The 21,891-nt window shown below is 39.4% G+C and overlaps 1 protein-coding gene across 1 annotated transcript; it reads right to left on the bottom strand.

Annotated features, from left to right (window-relative positions):
- Positions 1-619: 619 nt before the first annotated feature.
- LOC121360718 (fructose-1,6-bisphosphatase isozyme 2) lies at positions 620-21,082 on the bottom strand. The gene is made up of 7 exons (XM_041480776.1): positions 20,810-21,082; positions 18,011-18,173; positions 16,987-17,079; positions 11,975-12,115; positions 10,648-10,785; positions 4,528-4,647; positions 620-1,416 (listed from the first exon to the last, which is right to left on the bottom strand). Exons 1-7 carry the CDS (start codon positions 20,980-20,982, stop codon positions 1,222-1,224), a joined length of 1,023 nt encoding a protein of 340 aa, XP_041336710.1. The 5' UTR covers positions 20,983-21,082; the 3' UTR covers positions 620-1,221.
- Positions 21,083-21,891: the final 809 nt, after the last annotated feature.

Here is a 21,891-nt window from a genome sequence, read left to right as displayed (position 1 = left end):
AAGAACTGACTGTGCATGACAACTAATTTGTATAGAAAATGAGAAAGTTGTATTCATGGCAGGGAAAAAAAAGTATCCTCACAAAGGCCAGGCACATGTGCACCACCTGTCCCTGGATCCCCATCAGCTGGAGCCATGCTGGAGACAGGACTCTCTCTGGTCTCTCTTGCTTTTCCCCTCCTCTTTAAATCACCTCTCTCTCTCTGTCTCTGTCTCTCCCTCTCTCTCTCTCTCTTTCTCTCTCTCTCTCTCTCTGCCTCCTGCTCTCTCCCCTTTTGCCCTACCTCTTTATCCAAACCTCACTGCTGTGTGGTATTCTAGGAGATCATGGACTAACTTGTATCAATTGTCATGCCAAGTGTGGAATTTACTAATAAAGTTTTGTAAGCTTCTGCAGACCATCTGACTTTTGTTCCTTTTGACCACAAGCATCTACAAAACTGGGGTGTTCCCTTCCACTTAAGGATAGGACAACACTGTGACTAGTGGTGGCAATATAATGTGTAAAAGGGCAAGCTTCAATCTGAAATAAGAACCTTCCAAAGTAAGAGAAAATGGAGGCATAACAGTGTCATTGTATCCTCTTGCAGAGGACAATGGATCAACAGAATAGGCATGATTTGGGTGTCACATCCACGGTTTATTGTCATTTGTGCTTTGTGTGTAAATAACACACACCTGTTCTTATGAGAAATTAAACATCCTGGCAATACTGCAGCTTTTTCATCTCCATTAATTACCCAAAATATTTATAATGCACAGATTAAAAATATTGTTTCAGATAACATAAGACTTCCGCTCTTCTTAGAGCTGTCAAGATAAAAAGCATCTGCAAGACAGTCTCTAACAGAAAATCCACATAATGGCATTGCAAATATTGATGCAGAAATCCTGTTGCAAACAATGCCATCTATGTAATAGATATGAAACTTCAGATCAAATGGGGATACTGACACAACTCACTTCATTTTGTTAATATTATATAAAGTAAGTAGTTTCTGTTTGTCATTACTCTGTCTCTGCACTTGCCCTGCGTAAATCAGAATTAAAGGATTTTTACACTTGCCTGCAAGGAGAAACAAAATCTCACTATTTTTCCTGCTCTTGTAAACTGGGACTTTCACTGAGAGATTGGTGGTAAACACTAGAATCCACTATTTTGAAAGGAAAGCTTTTCTTGAAGACTGAAAATGGGCAAGCAAGATCTGATGTGGAAAGTCTTTAGCTGCTCTTCTGGTGTTTCTGTACACAAGCAAGGTATTCTTGCACATCATCTGGAGAGCCAAGTATAAGAGGAACTCTCTGGTGAATATTCTCAGGTTTCACATCCAACACTGCTTCGGTCCCTGTAGTTGCCATCCCACCTGCCTGCTCAATGATGAAAGCCATAGGGTTGCATTCATAGAGAAGTCGGAGCTAGAAAGAAAGAGGAAACACCTGATTGTCTATGGGGGAAATTATGTCAAAGGACTTGCCAAAACTTAGCATTCCTTTTGTGATTTTAGAAAATTTTGTACCAAACTTCAACTGACCTAAGTAGCAATGTCTTTCAGAGAGGTTTTCCTTCCCTCTCTTCTTCTCACCTTTACTACAGCCTTGGAGGAATAGTGTGCCAACCCTACATCCAGGCGTCACTACTATAATTTCCAAGCTGATATACACACATGCAGGACCAGTGAAGCTGTATTTTGTCAAAAATGTCAAAAGTGGGTGTCCCACAGGCATCAGCAAAACATTTAAGCCAACTAAGCTAACAGTACTGAAAAAGAAAAGCCAAAATATGTTCTCATATGGAGTCTTTATGTGTTAACTCAGAGCTTGGGATAATCATGTTATGTTTAGTCAGGATATTTTGGAGTTTGAAACTTGATGCTCCCAGTTTCAAATTTCAGGATTTTATTGCTTCTCTTCAGAAATGTAGGTAGATATTAGTAGCCTGAACTTATCCAGATAGTGGCTTCAGAAGGAGCTGCAGTTATTTATTAAAGGCAAAATTTCCCTTTTGGTTTGGACCCTGATATCTGTTTACATCTTTTTAAAATGTTACCTCTTGGGGTCAGTGTGTTCTGGTGGAATGCAAATTTATTTAGGACATATGCCAAAAGTTTCAGTGTTTAAATGAAAAGAGGTGATAGCTGGTCAGTTCTGAACAAATATTATTTCTGTAGGTTTATCTATGAAGTGCTCATGTACAACAATATTAGCACATATTTTGTTTAAAGGACTCGACATGTACAAAAGAGGAAAAGTTTTCTGGAAAAAAGGAAGTGTGACAGAATGCTCCTGTATATAGAGACAGAGAAATGGATTGAACATAGGACTTCACTACCCATCATGCCTTCAGCACACTGCAATGAAACCACAATATACCACAACTTAAATAGCACTGTATTACCTTCTTTCTTATCTTTAAAGCCCACTGAAGTGCTACTTCTGTTACTGGGACTCCATCTCTGAGGCAACATAGGACCAGTATCTTTCACTCTTCTTCCTACTGCTTGGCCCAATTCTGGAAGGTCATGAGCCAGCAAACAGCAGTGGTATCACCATGGAACCACATTTCAAGTTTCTTGTTGCTACTGTGACTATGCAACTTGAGGAAAGCAGTTTTTCTTCAGGTGGCAGTGCAACTGCACTTAGGGATCTTCAGATGGGCTCTGTCTTCAAATAGGTTTAACATTTTCACCTAATAGAGAACTATAAGCCTTAAATTTATAAAAAATATTATTCATAATATACCATTTGAAAAGAAGATTTATTTTTTGTCTTGTCCTGTAGTGTTTGTTGAGCATTTAGTTTTCTTTCTTGAACTTAAGGAAGGATCTGTAAATTTTAGGGCCTACATCCATGTAATTTGCATTTACTCTAAAGAGTAAATAAATTCCTTTTGATCAATTCCAGTGACACTTGATTCTTTTCAGCTCTCTAACCAAGTGCATAGACTGTCTTTCAGGGGAAAGATGATCAGGGCACTTGCCACAAGAGTATTATTTCTCCATTAAGAAAATATATATGTCAAAAGAACTATATACATCTGCACTCTGAGACAGAAAGAAAACTTATTTTTAATGATAGCATGTTTTGCTTCTTCCATTACTCTCTTTACTGTGGCAGTCCAAGCCAGAGCAATCCAATAATAAATGTGGGTTAACTCTGTGCAAACCTTATTTTGATGAAGTTATGTAAGTGCTTAGTTCCTTTGTAATTTTGTCCTGTTTTTCATTCTCTCTTTTCAACAATGGTTTAGTACAGATTTCAAAACAAAACGTTTCATTTGAAGAGGCCAGTCAGCAAACCCACTTTTTTCACATACAGCAAATTCCTTTTTTGTCCCTTTCTCCTATGTACAAACAGATCCACATCACTTAGTGAGGGCTTTTTGGGATGGTGTTTTGTGGGTTTTTTCTGTGGGATGGTGATTCAATAATTTTTTCCTGGACAAACATGCAGACATTTTTGGTTGCATATGTTGAAGGTAATTATTTTCCTGTTTTGACTTTGAAGACCATTTGGATCTGCTGGTACTTTGGTAAATACAAGCTCACCATGATGAAACCAGTAGTCCTCTCTCCCTAAAGATGGTAGATATTGGGGTATTCTGCGACCAGTGTGGGAGATGAGGCAGGTTCCTTCATGTACCAGCCATGGATGGAAAAACATTTGAATAGAAGGTTTTAAGTATAGTGTAGATCAGGAAAGAATGCATTCTTGGAGTCAGAACACCATGTCCAACCTATTACGTACTGAGCCAATGAATTCCTAAGGATGTCCTGCAGGTTACTGCTGGTCCACAAATCAGCTATATGACTAGGTCTCTTAAAACATACTTGTTTAGAAATTTGATAATATGGGTATGTGATACTGCAGAAGAGAAGTTGAGGTTGACAATGGTCTACGGCCCATCACTTTTAAAGACTGACTGCATTGCATTGCACTGAATTGTCACAGTACATTTTCTACCGGTGTCCAAATGGGAAGTCATATTTTCCTTAAATACTGAATGAAACCCACCTTCCACTGTAATCACCTTTTCTGATCAGGTAGTAGAAGGCTGAGTTTGCAGAGCTGCTGATATAAGCTCAGCGTCCTTCGGAAACATGAGGTAGGAAAGTATTTTTTTCTAGCATTGGACAAAACCCTTTCTGGGACTCAACATATCCCACTGGCTGGTGCAATAACTCTAGTTTCCAGTTTAAAGTGCAGAGGTTTTTCTTAGATCATGCACAGGTCTCTCAATAGGTTTCTATGGTGCTGAAATACTAGCTTTAGAAAAATCATTAAGTATGTGGTTGCAGTGAAATCCAGTTGAGTATTTAATAATATAAAAACACAGAGGAAGATTTCTGGCCTAAATTGGCTATTGCCTAAATTTCTTTCCTAAATTCAATTGCTGAGCATAATTTTCATTAAAATTTTTTTTTCCGCAATGGAACATTATTATTTGTTTATTTATCTAAACTATTGCTCTGGTAATACCAGAGATATTAGGTTGGCTAAGTTCACCAGAAAGGAATTCAAATTACATACCTTTCCTTTTGGACTCTTCTGGTTAGCAGGATACATGAAGATCCCACCGTACATCAATGTACGGTGAACATCAGCTACCATGGAGCCCACATACCTGGCACCGTATGGGGAGCTCCCATCCTGAAAAACACAGAGCAAAGCATTATATTTACCAGGCTAGACAACTAGTAACATGGCAAAATGTAATTTTGGCATGAAACAGGAATCAAAGCTGCTTAAATCAATGGCTGCTTATGGATACTGCAAATACCGAAATCAGTCTTAAGCTCAGCCTTTTGTAAGATGTGATTGTGTACAGGGTTCAAAGATAAGAGTTTTAAAGAGCTGCATTCACAGTACGCAAACCAGAGTGCCTGTAATTTGGGTGCACATTTTGGAATCAACCCTCAGCTTGTGAAAAACCAGGGGACTAAAAACTTCTTCACCTTATCAGAACAAAGTCAAAATAATTTGATTTTTGATCTTTCAGTGGCTCCTAAGCCAGAGCATGAGGAGTGGTGTCACTCCTCTACATGTCCAGATGGTTCCAAGAGGGCTCCAACTTTTACCTTCTAGCTTATTTGTCAGGTGGTGAAACTGGTCACAGCATTTATCCTGCAGCTTAGTTTGGAAGATTGCAATTTATTAATGAATGTAATTTTCCTTGCTCTCAGCTTAGGACAGGGCATTTTAACAAGAGCAATCAAGTATTCATGTCAGTCTCAGGTCTGGCCATAGAAATGGGTAGGTAGAAGATATAGAAGACAAGCAAGGTGTCTTGAACAAATAGAAGGACATACAGTAGACCAAATAAGCTCAAGAAATTTAACATGCCACTATACTTTTATGAAGGGGAGATACAAAATACAGATGCAAACTGAAGGAAAACTTTTTAAGAAAATAATTTTGCTCGTTTCCATATCTCTCACTCTGTCTTCAATTAAGCTGAGGAGGAATTTTCATCTTCCCAGAATATTACTAGAGACTGAACAACATGAACATTTAATATACATATATATGTTTTGTACTACAATGCTAAAAGTCTGAAAATATCTCATAATATAATAATCTCATAATATAATAATATCTCATAAAATATCAATGTCTGGGTCAGTTTTCTAATAAAAGATCTCAGCACTTTATACAAAGCTCATCCTGTACTGATACTACATCAAGAAAAATACATAGAAAACTTCTTCAGCAATGCCAGCTTCAAGACCTTCAGACACCAAAAGTTAGTCATCTTTCCCTGCAAAATCATAAGGTTGGCTGGGTAAAAAAATCCACAACTGGAAGGAAAATAGAGAAAAACATTATTCTATTTTGAATTATTTTTTCAAATTGTTCAATGTGACTGTGAAGTATTGATAATTACTCTCTATTAAAATGGAAAAAAAATCTCATTAAATTACACATTACAAAGCAACAGAACACTAGGAAGTTAAGGTCTATGCTGCTAAACATAAGACTTGGATTTTTGGTATAGCTGATAATAAAATTGGAAAACAGACCTATTGCAGGCTGTGAAATAGGCCTTATTCAACTGTACATATGCTGGTTTTTATGATTTGTGTTGCACACATTAGAAGAACTATGAAAAATTCAGAAGAAAACAATGCAAACTATGAAACACTGATGGATAAGACACAGCCTAGAGCTTTTACATTTAGTTTTGTTTAAATCTGGTCCTGTTACTTGTATGCACAAATGAACAAAGGTTTTAAGTATTTGCTCCCTTGTTTCTCATGGCTTATGCCCAAATAATTGCATATTTAGGCTTCAAATGATAGCGTCTCCATCTCACAGCTGTTTGTAATTGTGACTTCACAATTGTAAAAAATCTGACATCAGGAAAAACCAAACACTTTAAGAGGTATTAAAGAGAGACAAATGTGAGTTTTCAGTTAAAGTCTGGGGAAGATATGATTATAGTCTCAAATTACCTTTAAAAATACAATCAACAGAAAAACTTTCTTTTGTGGTTTTAAAAGGCAATGAACTGAGTCTAAAGAACAGTTTGTTGAACACTAAGAAAAGCCATAACATATTAACAAGCAGCCCCTGAACCAGACTGCTAAAGATTGGTTCTATGATATTATCAAATAAGGACTCTGTAAACCACGGGTATGAAATTTAGTGACCCTGAGCTGCACAGCTGAGCCACCTGTGTACACATCATCTGACAGGTTTGGAAAGTGCTAGATTTCCTATTCACATGCAGATTATTTACATAATTTGTGTGTACATGGACCGTGTTATGTGAAGGATGCTTTCAACTTCCAACTCGGGATAATCTAAGCTCAGGAGATGCCACTGACAATTTTAGTTGCTTCTTACTTGGATAGATATTCACCAGCTAGAGACACAGTGCTGAGAAAAATACAGACAAATTCCTCCCTTCTGATAAGGTTATCACTTGAACTGCATATTGAAATAAAATTTTTACTTCCCTTAGCATACAGTTGTCTGCATGGAAGAATAAATACTAATTGTAGTTAGTGAAATGTTATTTCTTGTTTCTCCAGTTTTATTGCTCATGCATTTTTTTACAGATAAGAAAGTTAAGAGGGGTTGCATGCATATTGGCATATTGCCCAGGCATTCTTCTCAAACAAAATAATAGAGCATGAATGCTAGAAAGGTAGTGCCAAGATCTGTGTTTGCACAATAAGCACTTCTGATTGTTTAGTTGATGCCAATGAAAGAGCTGGAGAACCTTCATGTTCCTTTGGTCAGCATCCATGTTGAGTAAACTTGTGGCTACTCTTTGTTTTACCCCTTCTGCTGCTTTTTCTTTTTTTGCTTGACTCAAAGGAACAAAAATGACAGATAGGTCCTGTGGGTTTTTTTTTTCCTTCACATTCTGAGAGAAGTCAATTTTTAATTTCTTTCTTCTACTGTTTTCTGACAGCCCTGTTCTTCCACAGCAGAACAATACCAGTGTTTTTTTATATAAATATGATAACTAGGAGAGAGGGGGCAAGAAATTTTCTCTACAGACTACAACAGCAACACTCCTGCATCCTTTGCTCTGCATACTGATGTGGTCACAAAAGAATAGTGGTTTTACTAGCTTTTTTTGTATCACTTGGACACAGCTTGGCTTCATACTGAAATGTGCTGTTGAGGGCAAGTTTTTAATGGCATTGCTGAGACAAATTCTTAGCCAGGGAGTCTCAATTGCATAGCTCTAATCATCAGCAAGCTGTGATGAGACTCAGCTTCCCCTGTGCCTGACTGTAGGAAGCAAAGATAAAAGTAGGTGTCAGAGCAAAGTGTGACAGTGTCCACAGGGTATTTAAAATTCTGCCAGTGCCAGAGAGAAGCTAGGGCCTTGCAGCCATTATGGGAGAAAGAACCCATTTCGGGGAGGAGTTGTAGTAAAATTTGTGCAGAGATGGTTTCTGGCCCAGCAGCTCCCACTAAGATTGCAGACTGGAGCAAACATGTTGCATTACAGGCAACTTTGCAAACAGAAGTTTGCTCTTCAAACTGGTTAAGCAGCAGTGTGATTTTGTCATGCTTAATAAAAAATCAGCTTCACTCTCATACCAGAAGAGATGTGGTTAGACATACATTTCCCACTGCATGATAGTAGTAGGAGGCTTAGGTCTGGCCTGCAGAACATCAGCATTTTTCTAGTGATTTTTATTCAGAATTAATGCCTTAGGTAAATGGTGATCCACAAGAAAATTTGAGGGTCAATGTGGTTTTGTAGTCCAGACTGTCTGATCTGGGACACTGCTGTTAGATAGTAAGGGGAAATCTCTCTTCTACTCATAAATGGCAGATTTTTAGTGTTTTGTTGCTAATGACAATGATATATAACATAGGATATGTTGTGGACCACACTGTACTTTTGATTCCTTGTTATATTTTTAACTTTTCAGTTTTTCATGGCAATGTCAGAGAGTCATCTGAACAGCATGTTGACCAAGAACCACAGAAAGGAGTTAATAGAGGTTAGATCTAAGGAAGAAAAATGCAAAAAAAAAGACAGCTAGCTAAAACTGATGCCTAGTCTCTTGGCTTCTAGAAGCCCAAAGAGTATAGGGTGAATGATCTGGTTGAATGTGTTCCTCCATGCCCACACATCAGTTCCTCTTCAAGTCACAGGCAGGGGGTATTCAGCAGCCACCTTCACTACCCTTCTGCATGCTGGAGAAAAGGGGACAGAGACCGAAACTGTGAAGATCTCCACCTGGCTCCTGTAGGGAAGGTCATCAACAACGTGGCTGCAGCTGAGTAGCCTTACAGATGAGACCAGGAAGCACGTTTCATGCTACAGAGAAAAGGCAAAACCTTTTCTCTCTAGTCCTCCCCACAATGCAAATATAATGTCCTTTCCAAATCAAGGAACTGAGTTACGCTGTTTCCAAAACTCAGGTTCATAACAAGCTTCAGATGGGCAGGGCACTTCCTTGTGCTTTGTGGCCATAACATTTGTGCCTCAGCCCTTCTCATGCTGACAACTGTACATCTCAGAGCAGCAAAAAATGTGATTGTTCAGCACAACTGAGAAGATTTCCTGTGCCCCAAATAACCCACTTCTGTGCTGCTTGCTTTAAAGCAGCAAAAATATCTGCCAGCTTCTGTGGAAGAAGTTAGAACACAAAGATGAGCAATTTCAATAGGTTTTCATCAAATGATGCACAGATTTGAGATAAAATAGTGTTTGCAAATGAGTTTTTTTCCGGTATGTCCTAACTTTGGGATTTAGTGAGTCACATGATAGAGCTGTCCTCATTGATCCTGTGGGGAAATACCTCTGTCTGGTCTTTCCACTGAGTTTGAAATATTTTCAGTCTTTTCCTAGTTGCCTGGGGCTGAATCATTTGTTTAAGAATTTTACTTTAAACAACATTTTAGTGGTTTGCAAAAACACAGATTAATAAATCCCATGTTAGTGCATTATACTGAATAAATAGCCTGGTATAACATCAGCAGAATGAGAAGCACAGATTGTTCTTCACTTTCCCAGCTGGATTTCAGGAAGTATGAAAATTGTGTCTGCTTCTCGCACAGCTTAAATGAATGCAGACTTTGAAGCCTCAAAATAATCTCAAATATTCAAATTTAATATATTTAGAATGCTGTGATGTTAGACTCTGTAGCTACAGTTTGGGTAGTATGAAAAGGAGGGTTTGATATTCAGTCAGTAGTCTTGCAGCTATAGCTGATACAGTAAATCCAGATTTTTAGCTGAGAAGGAGGAGCTTATCATGGGACCATAGTTTAAATACTTACTATTATATTTCCCTTTTACTGCGCCCTGAGGTTTTTACTGGATCCATTTATTTAACACAAACCATATTACAAGTATCCTTGACAACTAACTGCTTAAAAATAATCTATTTTTTTAATAAGAAAAGCTTTAAAAACAGTTTCCTGACCAAATTAAGTCCTGAGTTGATCCACATCACCATATTTCATTATGAATTACTCTTCACAGCCACACTTTCTAAAGATCTTCCGGTTTTCCACATTGAGAGCTTGTGTTCTGTCCTCCTAGCATTGATAAGTTAATACCAAACTGTATTTGTCCAAGGAATTTCATCAGACATGGGATGTCTCTTTTTTAACCACCAAATATAGAGAATTTGTGCCTCACACCATTTGTTTAGGTTTTCTCCCCAGCCTATAAGTTGGTTCACGCTCCATATAATGCAAGTAGACTGTGCAAGAATGATACTGCATTTTTCAGCTGCAAGAGGGTACAGGAATGAGAAGGTGATGCCACCCAGATTCCTGCAAACACCTTCTGGACAGCACATGGAACCTAGCCCTAAATGCCCAACTGCACACATTACTGAACTGCATATTCAGATAAAGCTAGAAAATGAGGGTATCCCCAAATTTGGCATGCATATTTCCAGAGTTTTGTTGAAAGATCTTGTTCTTCAGCACATTTCCCTTCACACAAACAAGCTATGACTTTATTTACCAAAGTTTAAAAGATGTCAGGATGCCGAAAAAAAAGCTCCATTACATGCATATCCAAAATGGACCAGCTGGTATGAAAGAGTTACATGGGTCTGAACTCAGGAAGACCTTCAAATCCTTTTCTGTCAGCCAGGACTGCATGGAATGCAGTGCTTGCCAACACGTGGTACATTGGGCACAGTGCTAATATTTTCTTACCTCAGGGAATTTCTTCTTTTGCAAATATTCTGTCATTGCAGGATCAAAATACTTTGCATAACCTTCATTGAGACTGTATACCTTCCCCTTCTTCTTGATTTTAACATCTCTGTCCACCAAAATAAATTCGCCAAGACCCTGCAGGACAGGATAAATGAGGTATTAGCAGGGCAGCAGAAAATTTTGTTGGCTTTCTGTAACAGTTGTCACATTAGACATGGCAGAAATGCTAGCACAACTTGATCCTTTCATTACCGGTCTAGTTTATAACCTCACAATATTTCAAAAAGAGCAGAAAGCAGAGAATTTACATTAAATTAATGAAAACTTGTCACATCGGTACTATAAACAAAACCTGATTGAAATAAAGTACCAAAAAAATACCACTCAGCCCTGAAAGCAGACGGATCATGAATCTCTGTCCTCAAATCATGAGACTGCAAATTAAGAAATGACACTGCCTTCTGACTTTTGGACTCTTTTTGCCTGTCTGGTCTAAACAACTTAAAGTGAATGTAGTCAGCTATACCCATGTGTTGATCTCTGCAATTTGATTTCAATTTCCACCTTCTCTTTGTCTGTCTCAAGCAGAGCAGTTAATTTCCCAGTTCTTTCCACTTGGAATGAGACTATTTACAAATGTTACAAGAAGTTTTGGCAATAATTCATCATTTTATTAAAAACAACCCCACAAAACCATAAAAAACAACAGTATGTTGTTCCCCACATCTAATTCTGGTTTTGCAAATGAATGATCTTTCTTGCATTCCCACAGTTACACTTATTGTGTTCCTGGGCACTGAAAAGTGGCACATGTTCAATTGTACAGACATTGTTGTACTTTTGCAAATTTTTGGGTATGCACCTTAGGTGACAGCCATAAAACTCTACTGCACTCAGGAAACATCACTTGGCTCAAGCTATCAAAAAAATGGTCCTTGCCTCAGGCTAAACAGTGAACATGTTGATGCTCTTATTCAGACAGAAAAATCAAGAATAAAATAGACACAGATTCCTTCAAGCGAAGACAAATACACTGTACAAATTTAATTTTCTTAAGTGTTGGTTTGAATGAAGACAGTTTCAAACACTTAATTGAGAATTTAAGTTAATTTCACTTATATTGAGTAGGAAAAAAACCAAGCAGGTATTGCAACCAACATGCTCACATATTATTCAATATTTATAGAGAGAAGGTGGGATGATCCAGGATATGGAAAAAAGACTTGCATAAAGTGGATAGAGACAAGGTTTAACAAAAACAAGTAAAACCAAGCACAGAGAGCTCTAAAAGACAGTGGCAATGTGATTAACACCATGACTGTACCGGATCAAGCATGAAGCAATCCACTCCTTGCCCTGTGGAGAGGGCAACCAGCGTAGCACTACCATACAGGGCATAGCCTGCAGCAACAATATTGCGGCCAGGCTGTAAAGCATCTTTTTCAGAAGGCTCATCATCTGTTTCCTGAGGAAAAATTACCATTTGAACCAAAGGTTAAATTCTGATAATGAAAAATAAAAACAACTTTTCAATAATGATGTGCAACAGATTTCCTTTTTCTGTCTAGGCAGACCTTTGAAACAACAAAAATAGAGACTGTTACCCCCTCCCCCCACCTTGTTCAGGGCAAGTTTGGTACAGGTCCATGTACATGCTGAGACAGGATGTTCAGAGTTTGTTATCTTATACATGTCATGCAGTCAATATGATACATGCCACAAAGCTGATGCCTTAGCATTATATCCCCAGCTATTAATTGAGGATCATCAGAAAACTGAGACAGAGCAAAGATACTAATTTTCTGTAAATGTAACATAAGCTATGATACTGACACCCCTCAGAGGGAATAACTGAGAGGCAAATGCTATAATTAACATTACAGAAAAAATGCTCCCATAGTACAGAATAAAAGGATATATGGTGCAACATGATGGAACCAAGTTTTTGCATTGGTCTCTTCTAGTGAAGGGATGCATAACTAAAGGGATATAAGTGTTCACCTATTTTATACAAATGCTCATCATATTATATACAAAATAACAAACGCATTTGGTTATGTAAAGTGTGCATGTGTGCAGGTACTCATCTATAAGTCTACAGAGAACATTCAGGTGGCATTTTACTTGATGCTTTTAATCAATTTCTGACACTCATATTTTGATTTGGCACTTTGGTTATCATGGAGCAACAGTAGCCCAAGCAGACAAGGTGAAATATTTCCAGCCAGCTCTAGGGCTGTGCTTCAGCCACGGCTTACAAAAGTCTGGTGGGGTAGGTAAGGAGGACAGCCAACAGTACTTGGGAATGCTGGTTACAGCCTTTATCTCCTCCTGCTACAGAATGGGTAGGAATTGCTTGATATCAATGCTTACTTAAAAGTTTGTCAGCTGTGGTGGGTCTTGTATAGATGTTTGGTGGTGGTCCATGGGGAATTGAAATGAAACACTCCCCTTTCTTCAGACTGTGGCTCAGCATTTTATTGTTCCTAACTCAGTTTCTCAGTGATTGCAGAGGCTTATTTAGATTGAGTAGCAGCTAAATAATAACAGCAGGTTTAGTCCTGAATATCTGGTTAAAAAAAATTAAAATCCATGAAGACTGCCTTGTATAGAAAATAAAATATTTGCCCATTAGGGTCTTAGTAAGGTGTTCCCTTTCATCATTGTATGCCAACACCTCAAGGAAAACCGAAATGTGGGACGCCAAAATGACAACTTCTTGGTACACGAAGATAGTAGTTCCACATCAAAATGTTTTCATTTTCAGCTGAAAGACTTCATTACTTAAGTCACTTCACTTACAGTCTTTAACTGTATTTTGCTCAAATCCTTTTATTACTATTTTGCCAAGTTCTTCTGTGGAAATAAAAAAATCCAGTTGACAACCAGCTCTTCATGGGAACTGAAATATAGCAGGTACAAATATATGTGGCACTCAGTCCCTTGAAGCTATGTCAAGCTGCTTATTCTGAGAGGTTATAATGCAGATAATGAAGGAAGATTAGTTTAAACTTTTGTTTGCATATTTCAGAGCTTTGAAAATTGACTAATAGTGGCTAATACTTTGTGAAACAATCCTTACAGTGCCAACTATTATGGCCTAGGTAGCTTGATCTCTTTCAAAAATTTACCGCTATGGTACATACATCTCACCATTGAAAGCAATGGTTGTCTATAGCAGACTAATTATTTGCAGCATCAAATGGAGAATTAAACATTCATTTAGACAGTTAGTTTAAAGTATGCTATGGTTGTCATAGTTTTTGAATGCACCTCTCATTAAAGAAAAAATAATTTTGTATAGAGCAAAGTGTTTTTTTTTTTCCTAGAATACAGTGTACATACAATACATGCAACTTTGGGTTATATATAATATTGTTTAATTTTTTTTTTTCTGAGTTGAGCTTTTCAGTCCTATTTCTTAAATGCATTTTCTATGTTAATATGACTGAGAAATTATATATTTGTTGACTATTCTGAAAAAAAACCAGAGGAACTCTTGCCTCACAGTATAGTTAGTCAGGTTGAATTCACTTGTTTTTTCATCCTTATTCACAGCTGTGTTTGCAAGAGCTAGTTTCCAAAAAGAGAAAAATGTTTGAAACAAACATTTTGCAGAGCTGTGAAAAAGCTACAGATCAGCTGATACTTCAATGTTAGGACTGCAGGAGTTTTGTCCTGCCAAGTACCATGTACTATTGAACAAACCAGGGAATTAAGCCGGGCAGTACACTCTGATAATTGCTATTTTCTCTTCTTTCTGGTGCACAGATGGATTTCCTGTACATTATATTTTGACTATGATGGTGGTAGTGAAATACCTTTAGAGGCCTTTATACAAAATGATAAAATAGACAGAGGGGCTGCAAATAATGAGTTATAGTGACTCTCTCATTATAGCTGATAATTGGTGCAAGGCTGATGAAACAAAAGCTGCAGAGTTTCAATACAGGGGTACCCTCAGGTGATATCCAAGTTTGAATTTTTTTGTGTTTGTGATTTGCCTGACATCACATGAGGGAATTCTTATCAGGACTGGGAGCAGCACTAAAATTACTTATTCCCAGGTCTCCATTTGTATCATATGTTTCATGAGTAGCCTTTTTGTTTTTACTGAATTCTTACACCTTCTCTGTGAGGGACCACACAAAGGGGAGGACTCCTCATGACAATGAGGGTAGCAAATGAAGGGTAGCAAATAAAATACATCTGAGGCTTTGGGCAAAGTTACAAATTAAAACCAAAATGAAAAAAAGCAAGAGAGTTTCATAGCATATTTGTGCAGTATGAATTGAGGGTTGTAGATTTAGCTCAGTGGCATGAAAACCTGGGAAGCACCCAAGCAAAAAGCATTTGTTGTCACCACATCTTGACACTTTGGCAACCGAGAGCCCCTCAGTGGCAGCAGCCATCCAATCCCCTTCTGATTCAGCAAGGCTCCTCCCTCAGCCCCACTTTTCAGGTGTTTCTGATTTTTCAACTGCACCACCCTGATCGCAGAAAGGCCAGGTGGAAAATTAGATAAATCTGAGATAGTATTTTTTTCCTCATGGGTTTTTCTAATAAACTGATAGAGTGCTTTTCTGACATCATGAAATGGTCCCTCCCTCTGTGGTAGAGGCTCTGGATTGGGAGCAATCAGACAACAGTTTTCAGGATTGCAATGTATGGTCCAAGTCTGGCCTTTGTATAAGAGTGCTTATTATCTGTTTTGGGTTTTTTCTAAAATAAGCCAAATGTTTCTGCTTTGGAGAGTGTGCATTTGAAAATGAAGTTAAAGTGAGACATGGTGAGAAAATCAGTCAAGAGCTCATTTCAGAACTGGTAGATGCTAAGGTTCATCCTTTGGAATCACAACGATTCTACCTTTTAAAAAATATTATTCATTAATCTTAAGTGGCCTAAAATTATGTTCTCTTTCTTAAGTGATACTTATCAACTGGAATAAACATCTCCCTTTTATTATTTCACACTAGCCTTTAGTAACAATCAATAAATATTTAATAATTTAATAATTATTTAATTATTTAATAATTAAATAATTATTTAATTATTTAATAATTTCAAAGGAAATTTTAATAATAAAATTATTTAACAATTTTAATAATTATTTAATAATTTCAAAGGAAAATGCAACTATTGTCTACTACAAATATTGGGAGATGCTGTTGTCATTTAGGGTGTCTTTGGAGAGATAACTGAAAAGGGTGGAGGTCCCTCTGCTTAACATTAGAGCACATTTCATAGATTTCATCAACACAGATAAGCTTTTTTCTCTGCAAAAAGCAAGATACTACATGGTATTGGATGTAGTCCCAGGAATGCTCTTTCAAAAACCATAGCCAGACACCATCTCAGTGTTGTCTGGCCTGCACGGCATCCATGGTGTGGGATTGCACTGACCATTAACAGTGCAGATAGCCAAATTCCAGGACTTGGCTTGTGCCACAGCCCTCTTGAGGTTATGCCATAACTGTTTGATTCATTAGTCGATAACATATTCTCAACAGTGATGACTATTGTGTTACCTACAGGAAATGTAAAAGCCAAGGACTAGCCAGCTGAAAATTATGAGCTAAAAGGTGAGAGACTTAAAAGACCTATCTTCAGTTGCTTGAAGTGTAACATCTGAGTCTGCAAAGACTTCTTTGAAGTCACAAGTCTGTAAACTGTTATTTCTCAATTGCGATGGCCGGGGTCTCCCACAGTCATATGACCGTGAGCTCAGGCTTTGGAAAAAACACCAACTGCTGGGAGATTAGCAAACAAATCACAAGACTTGGCATGACTGTAACTCTTAGCGTTTGTACTTGGCTGCGCAGCTGCTGCTCTGTGCAGCCCCGTGGGAGCAGACACGCTACCGGGCCCGATGAATGTTGCTGAGCGCTTCCTTCAGCCCCCAGCGCTTCCAGGCTTATGGACTCCCATCCATGACAGGCACAGCAGCTGGTTCTGGCCGGCCACAGGGTCCGGACCAGGGCTGCCAGTCCCCGCAGTGGGTGTCCAGGAGGACAAATCCTGCGATCCGTCGGCGCCTAACGCCGAGTCAAGCGTCGCTGAAGGAGCTAACCAGCGGCTCTGGGGCTGAGATCGTCGTAGTTAAGCGCCTTTGTGTGTGGAGGAAGGAAGTGCTGTCACCTAACAATTTCATGGGGCTGGGTGTCCCCTTCCTGTGAATTCAGGCAGTGAATATCAAGTGTTCGTCTACTCTTTCTAAGGTTCCCTTTTGCCCAGAGACACCTAAGGGACCATGGAAAGAAACTAGGCAAGGTGATGAACTCAGGATGTTTTGCTTTCACCAAGCAAATCCAAGCCATGTGTGATTTGCTCTCTTACCTTTTTGTAGATAGCAAATATTGTTCCTATTGGTGCCAAGCAGTCTATATTGGATGAACCATCAAGGGGGTCAAAGCACACCACATATTTACCCTAAAACAGAAATGGAAAGGGAACTGTTTAATGATAAGTTTCTTGGCATTATTGTTTCCTTTTACTTGAAAACTCCCATGTTTTTACATCTGAATTTAGCCCTCCAAGCATGCCTGATACAGCTTGCCAGAGAAGGCTGCACTGCTGACCCAGCTGGCCCTGCAGCACAACACCGACTCCCCAGGGGCCTGCCAGAGAAATTGGAGAGGACATGTTTCTGCTCAGACAGCACAAATGGATGATAGAGAGGAGCAGCACTCTGCTGCCAAGCAGTGCAAGAAATTGTTTAGAAGCAAAAGGAGTGACTAATTTTGGAAGCAAGTATCTTCCTCTAATGAATATGTTTTGCTTTGCTACTTTTGCTGTGAATGAAAGGATTTTGCTCTGTTGTGAGGTTTGAGGGCAAGAAGGCAGAAAGAAAAAAGTCTTCGGGAAAGGGCAGGTTACATCAGCATGAGAAATAACTCGCGGTAACCGGATCCCCTCCTGGGGGAAGCCTGATGAAGCAGTCAGGTGTTTCCTTTGGACATGTAACATAACACTCAGTTCTGCCAGCCTCTCATCTCATTTTATCTTTCTAAATACTAATGTAATCCAAAACCATTGCACCAGTGGTCAGGGAATGTAACAGTACACTTAGACCTGAGATTTGGGATGTGTTAACAAGCTTAAAAATAATTATTCTCCCCCCTTTCACAAAACTTTAATAATAATTTTACTCTCCACATCTCTTTTAGCTGTTGAAATCATGCCACCCACTACAGTTATTAATCAAAACAACGCAGAAATGGTGCCAATTTTCTGAATTCCCCCCGGGAAGGGGGGGGAAGGGTTGGGTTGGGGGCCAGGGCCAGGTTTCATACTTGAAGCAAGAGTGCCACCTGCTGCTGCCTGAGCCGACAACCCCCCTGAAAGCCGGAGGTGCACAGACCCGCTTGTCTTTCGGGGTGATGATGGCCTCCTTGTTCTCCTCTGTGACCAGGACGCAGGTGCTGTAGGAGGACTGCAGCATGTTAATCACCAGGGAGTTGGATAGTACATCCAGCTTCTTCACCTCATCGCCCGTCACATTCACAGTGCCAGCTATACCAAACCTACAGAACAGTAAACAGGTCAAGAAACCTGAAGGAGGCCAACATTACAGGTTTTTATGAAAAAACACCCCAACAAGTCAAGGTTGTTCCTTCATTCTTATCTTCCTACACCTTTAGACAATCTTTGGATGAAAAAGCTAAGCTGCATTATAAGACTGTGGCTGCTGTAGAAAATAAAAGCATGCACTTTGAGGCCTTACCTGGGTCCTTTTGCTCCTGTGTAGATGTTCTCCAGGCCAGAAGCAGAGCCTACAGCCCAGGTGGTGAAGCAGCTGACTGCAGTTTTGAGGAAGCAGAAAGTGCACTGAGCATCTGCAATATTTCCTGCCACTAGCTGCTCAGAGCTCCACGGTGGTCCTTCAACCCACATTCACTCAGACCCCTGCCTGCCCCAAATCAGGACTTTAAAGGCATCCCCGGGGAATTTGCCATATGGAACTGTATCTCAGGATCAAGGTCTGTTTTATTGGGTGATCCTCAGCTGAGTTAGGATGATGCTTCTTTTCCCTATCCTGATTTTAGCAATATGCTAATGACCTAGTATAGTAGTATATAGATTTCTGAGACTTCCAGTTGAAGAAGCACTGTTTAGGCCCAATGTGCATGTTCTGGGCATCTTAAAAATACAGCAGGGAAAAGATACAGCTTTTTTTATTCATTCAGGGAAATTAAATGTTTGGGGGGGAAGAGAGGAGGAGGAGGAGGAATCAAGTAATTAGTCCCTAGAATGATGTTGGTCAGTGGCAGGCCTGAGCTGGGAGTGGAGTAGGTCTTTTGTCTTTCTCAAAGCTCGAAGCTGCCTGTGCTTTTCAGAAGTATTGAGTGTTTGGGACATTTTATTTTTGGGTGCCAAATTTAAGATTTTGAAAAGGACCACGATTTTCAGGGAATGGTAAGTACCTACTCTCCAGTTAGTGTGTTTCCAGGCACAGCTCAAGTCTATGACTTGGAAAAAGTTCTCCTTCACTTTTGAATTGAAAATTGGTCAAAAATTCATGCTTAGTGCTTTAACATTAAAGACACTTACAGTCTCCTATTTGAAGGGAGTAGAAAAATCAGAGCTCTTTAACTGCACAAATGCACATGGATGCAAGCCACTTTCACAGCGGTTGAAAGTTTGCCATGGGAATCCCTGAAATTGCATGGTTAGTTTCAGTAATTTGAAAGGTACAAGTTACTAATTTGTATGTTTGGATACTTTAGATATTTCTGAGACAACATCTGAAGCTTTTTGTTCATAAAAAGAAACATTTGCTCCTTAATGTAATGGATGGTTTGGTTTTTTATCTGAAGGGGAAGAAGGATTACTATTATTACTATTAGAGATTATTCCACCTCTAGCCTCTCAGTTTCTCTGCTGTTACAAACTATTTCAGAGGTTGTCTGTATAAAGATAAAAATTATGTAAGAGCAATTCTTCCTTTAAGTCAAGGAGGCAAAACAGCTCAGTTTCACCTAGTAAGGACAGAGACGAAGCACAGTTTAAGAGTAAGGGCATAGGAGACTGAAATTGTGGTTCACTTTGAATATGTCTCATGTTCTCTCTAGGCACTACAAAGTGAGGGCAATAGTTCTGAGACACTGAATTCATGATTTGCCAAGATGATTCAGGACTTGGGCCAAATGATCAATAGAAGTACAAAATCCCCCCCAGTCCCTAGGGTCACATATTTTGGTGTTTCTCTGGAAGGAAAGAAAACCCCAAATCCCTGAACAAATAACAAATGTTGACTTTTTTTCACAAATATTTTCCTGGTCTCTTTCATGCTTGCAGCTATAAGTACATACTGAGGCAGGTTCAGAAAAGTGTCTTTCAATGCATATCAAAAACTTCCTATTTTAAACACATGATTTTATTAGGCCATTCCCTATCTCTGAACTCCTTCAGATAGATCACTATTAAAAGACTTAGACTGATGTCTGTTGCACTTGTCCATGTGAAACAGCTCAGTACATTCCAGGTTTTGCTAAGGCCTTTTTTTTTCCATCTGCGAAAGTACTAGATGCCAAATTGTTACATTTGGTTTTCCTAGAGGGCCTTTTGAGACTCCCTGCCTGTAACCCTGCACGTGGGACACTGCTTGAGGAAGGAAAGAGAAATGCAGCCAGATACAGCAGTGTGTGTAGTTTCTCTCAGGGCTGTTGCTTTAGAGCATTGCTTATACAGCAGACACGCAGAAAATCAGCTTCCCAAGATAAACCAAGCCCTGACTTATACGGTTCAGCAGAGGGCTTGGATTTTAGCAGCAAACATCACAGTGAGATATTCTGCATTAAAAATATCATGGTGTGATTTTTAGCAAATTCACAGTAGATATAAAAATAGATCAGTATCAACAAGTGCAAGAGATAACAAGGTGAGCAGTGCACTGCAGTTCTGTTCTGACTTACATTTTTAGAGTAAAATATTGCAGAACAGCAGTTAGTTTAAATGTCTATCTTGCACCCAGTATTAAAATGCTCCAGAAAGAAAGCTCTCCTGCTTCCCACTCTTGATAATCCAGGCTCTGACCTTACTCATCTTAAAAGAGACACTTCCAAGGTATTTATGAATCCCTGCCTGCTCCCCAGCCTTGCTATGCCAGTAGCTGTCTCTCTGCCTCCTCTTCCTCCCGGTAGTGCAAGGTAGGACTCACATGTGGGCAAGGCCTGCCTTTCTGACAGCAGCAGAAATGGCCTTTATGGCAGTCAGCATGGAGTTGAGCAGCTGCGTCAGCTCCCCCGTCGCTCCTTTTACGCGGCGTCCCTTCTCCATAACGAATCGCGTCAGTGTCAGCATATCCGTTTCGAAGGGGCTTCTGTCGGTCATTTTTGCTGGGTACCAGAGCTCCTTCTCAGCTGGACAAGATGCTCTCTTGCTGTGTTGAGACCCTGGGTAGCTGTTTTATTTTGAGGCGAAGCTGTGTTTGGCTGTGTTGCTGGCCAGAATTTATTAAGATGTTTCTGAGACCATGTGATTGAGTGCTCAGAATAACTGCACCCCAGGCTGGCTCCATGGCTCCACTGGGATGCAGGAAAGGAGCCTGAGATAGGACTACAGCTGCGCAACTACTGCTCGTCTGGGCCTCCCCTGCACTGAAATTAGCTCTGTGCAGATCTAGGTACATATTCTCACTGTACTCAGACTGATTATAATGCAAAACTCTTGCTGTCTGCATTCTTGGAAACGGCTTTCCTGTCGATCCTGTTCAGCAATGGATTCAGCATAGCCAAGGCTATGTTTACAAGACACCAGAAATGAAAGCACCACACACCAGTGACACCATGTGCCACAGTGTCCCACAGCACTGTGACTCCAGACAGTGAAGTTCCCTTTCCATAAATCCTGTTTTTTCACTCTCTTTTGGCCTCCACCCTGAAGGAGGGTTTTGAAGGGGTGCATCGAGACGTGTTTTTTAAAGTGTTTTATGTTGTTAGTTGGTCTGCTGCAGTTCCATTTTAATGATTCAATTCCTGGTCTAGGTTGTTTGTAATATTATAGTGCTTGAATGAATGAAAAGTATTGGTTAGCTGTGGCTTGACTAGTTACAAAGCAATTGTATCTCCAATCATTTATAAATAAGGCTTCTCTGGTTTAAGTGTATCAATGGTGTAACTCACAAAATTAAATTTTATGTTGGCTTTCATATTGTACTGCACCATGTAAATATAGGCATGTCCAAATTTGCAATTATGCTGCCAGTAACTCCTCACAAGTAATATCCTAGGAGCACATGAT

The sequence above is a fragment of the Pyrgilauda ruficollis genome, unplaced genomic scaffold (assembly GCF_017590135.1).
Source record: "Pyrgilauda ruficollis isolate IOZ18807 unplaced genomic scaffold, ASM1759013v1 scaffold53, whole genome shotgun sequence".
NCBI lineage: Eukaryota > Metazoa > Chordata > Aves > Passeriformes > Passeridae > Pyrgilauda > Pyrgilauda ruficollis.
This window is presented reverse-complemented; position numbering and strand designations above follow the sequence as displayed.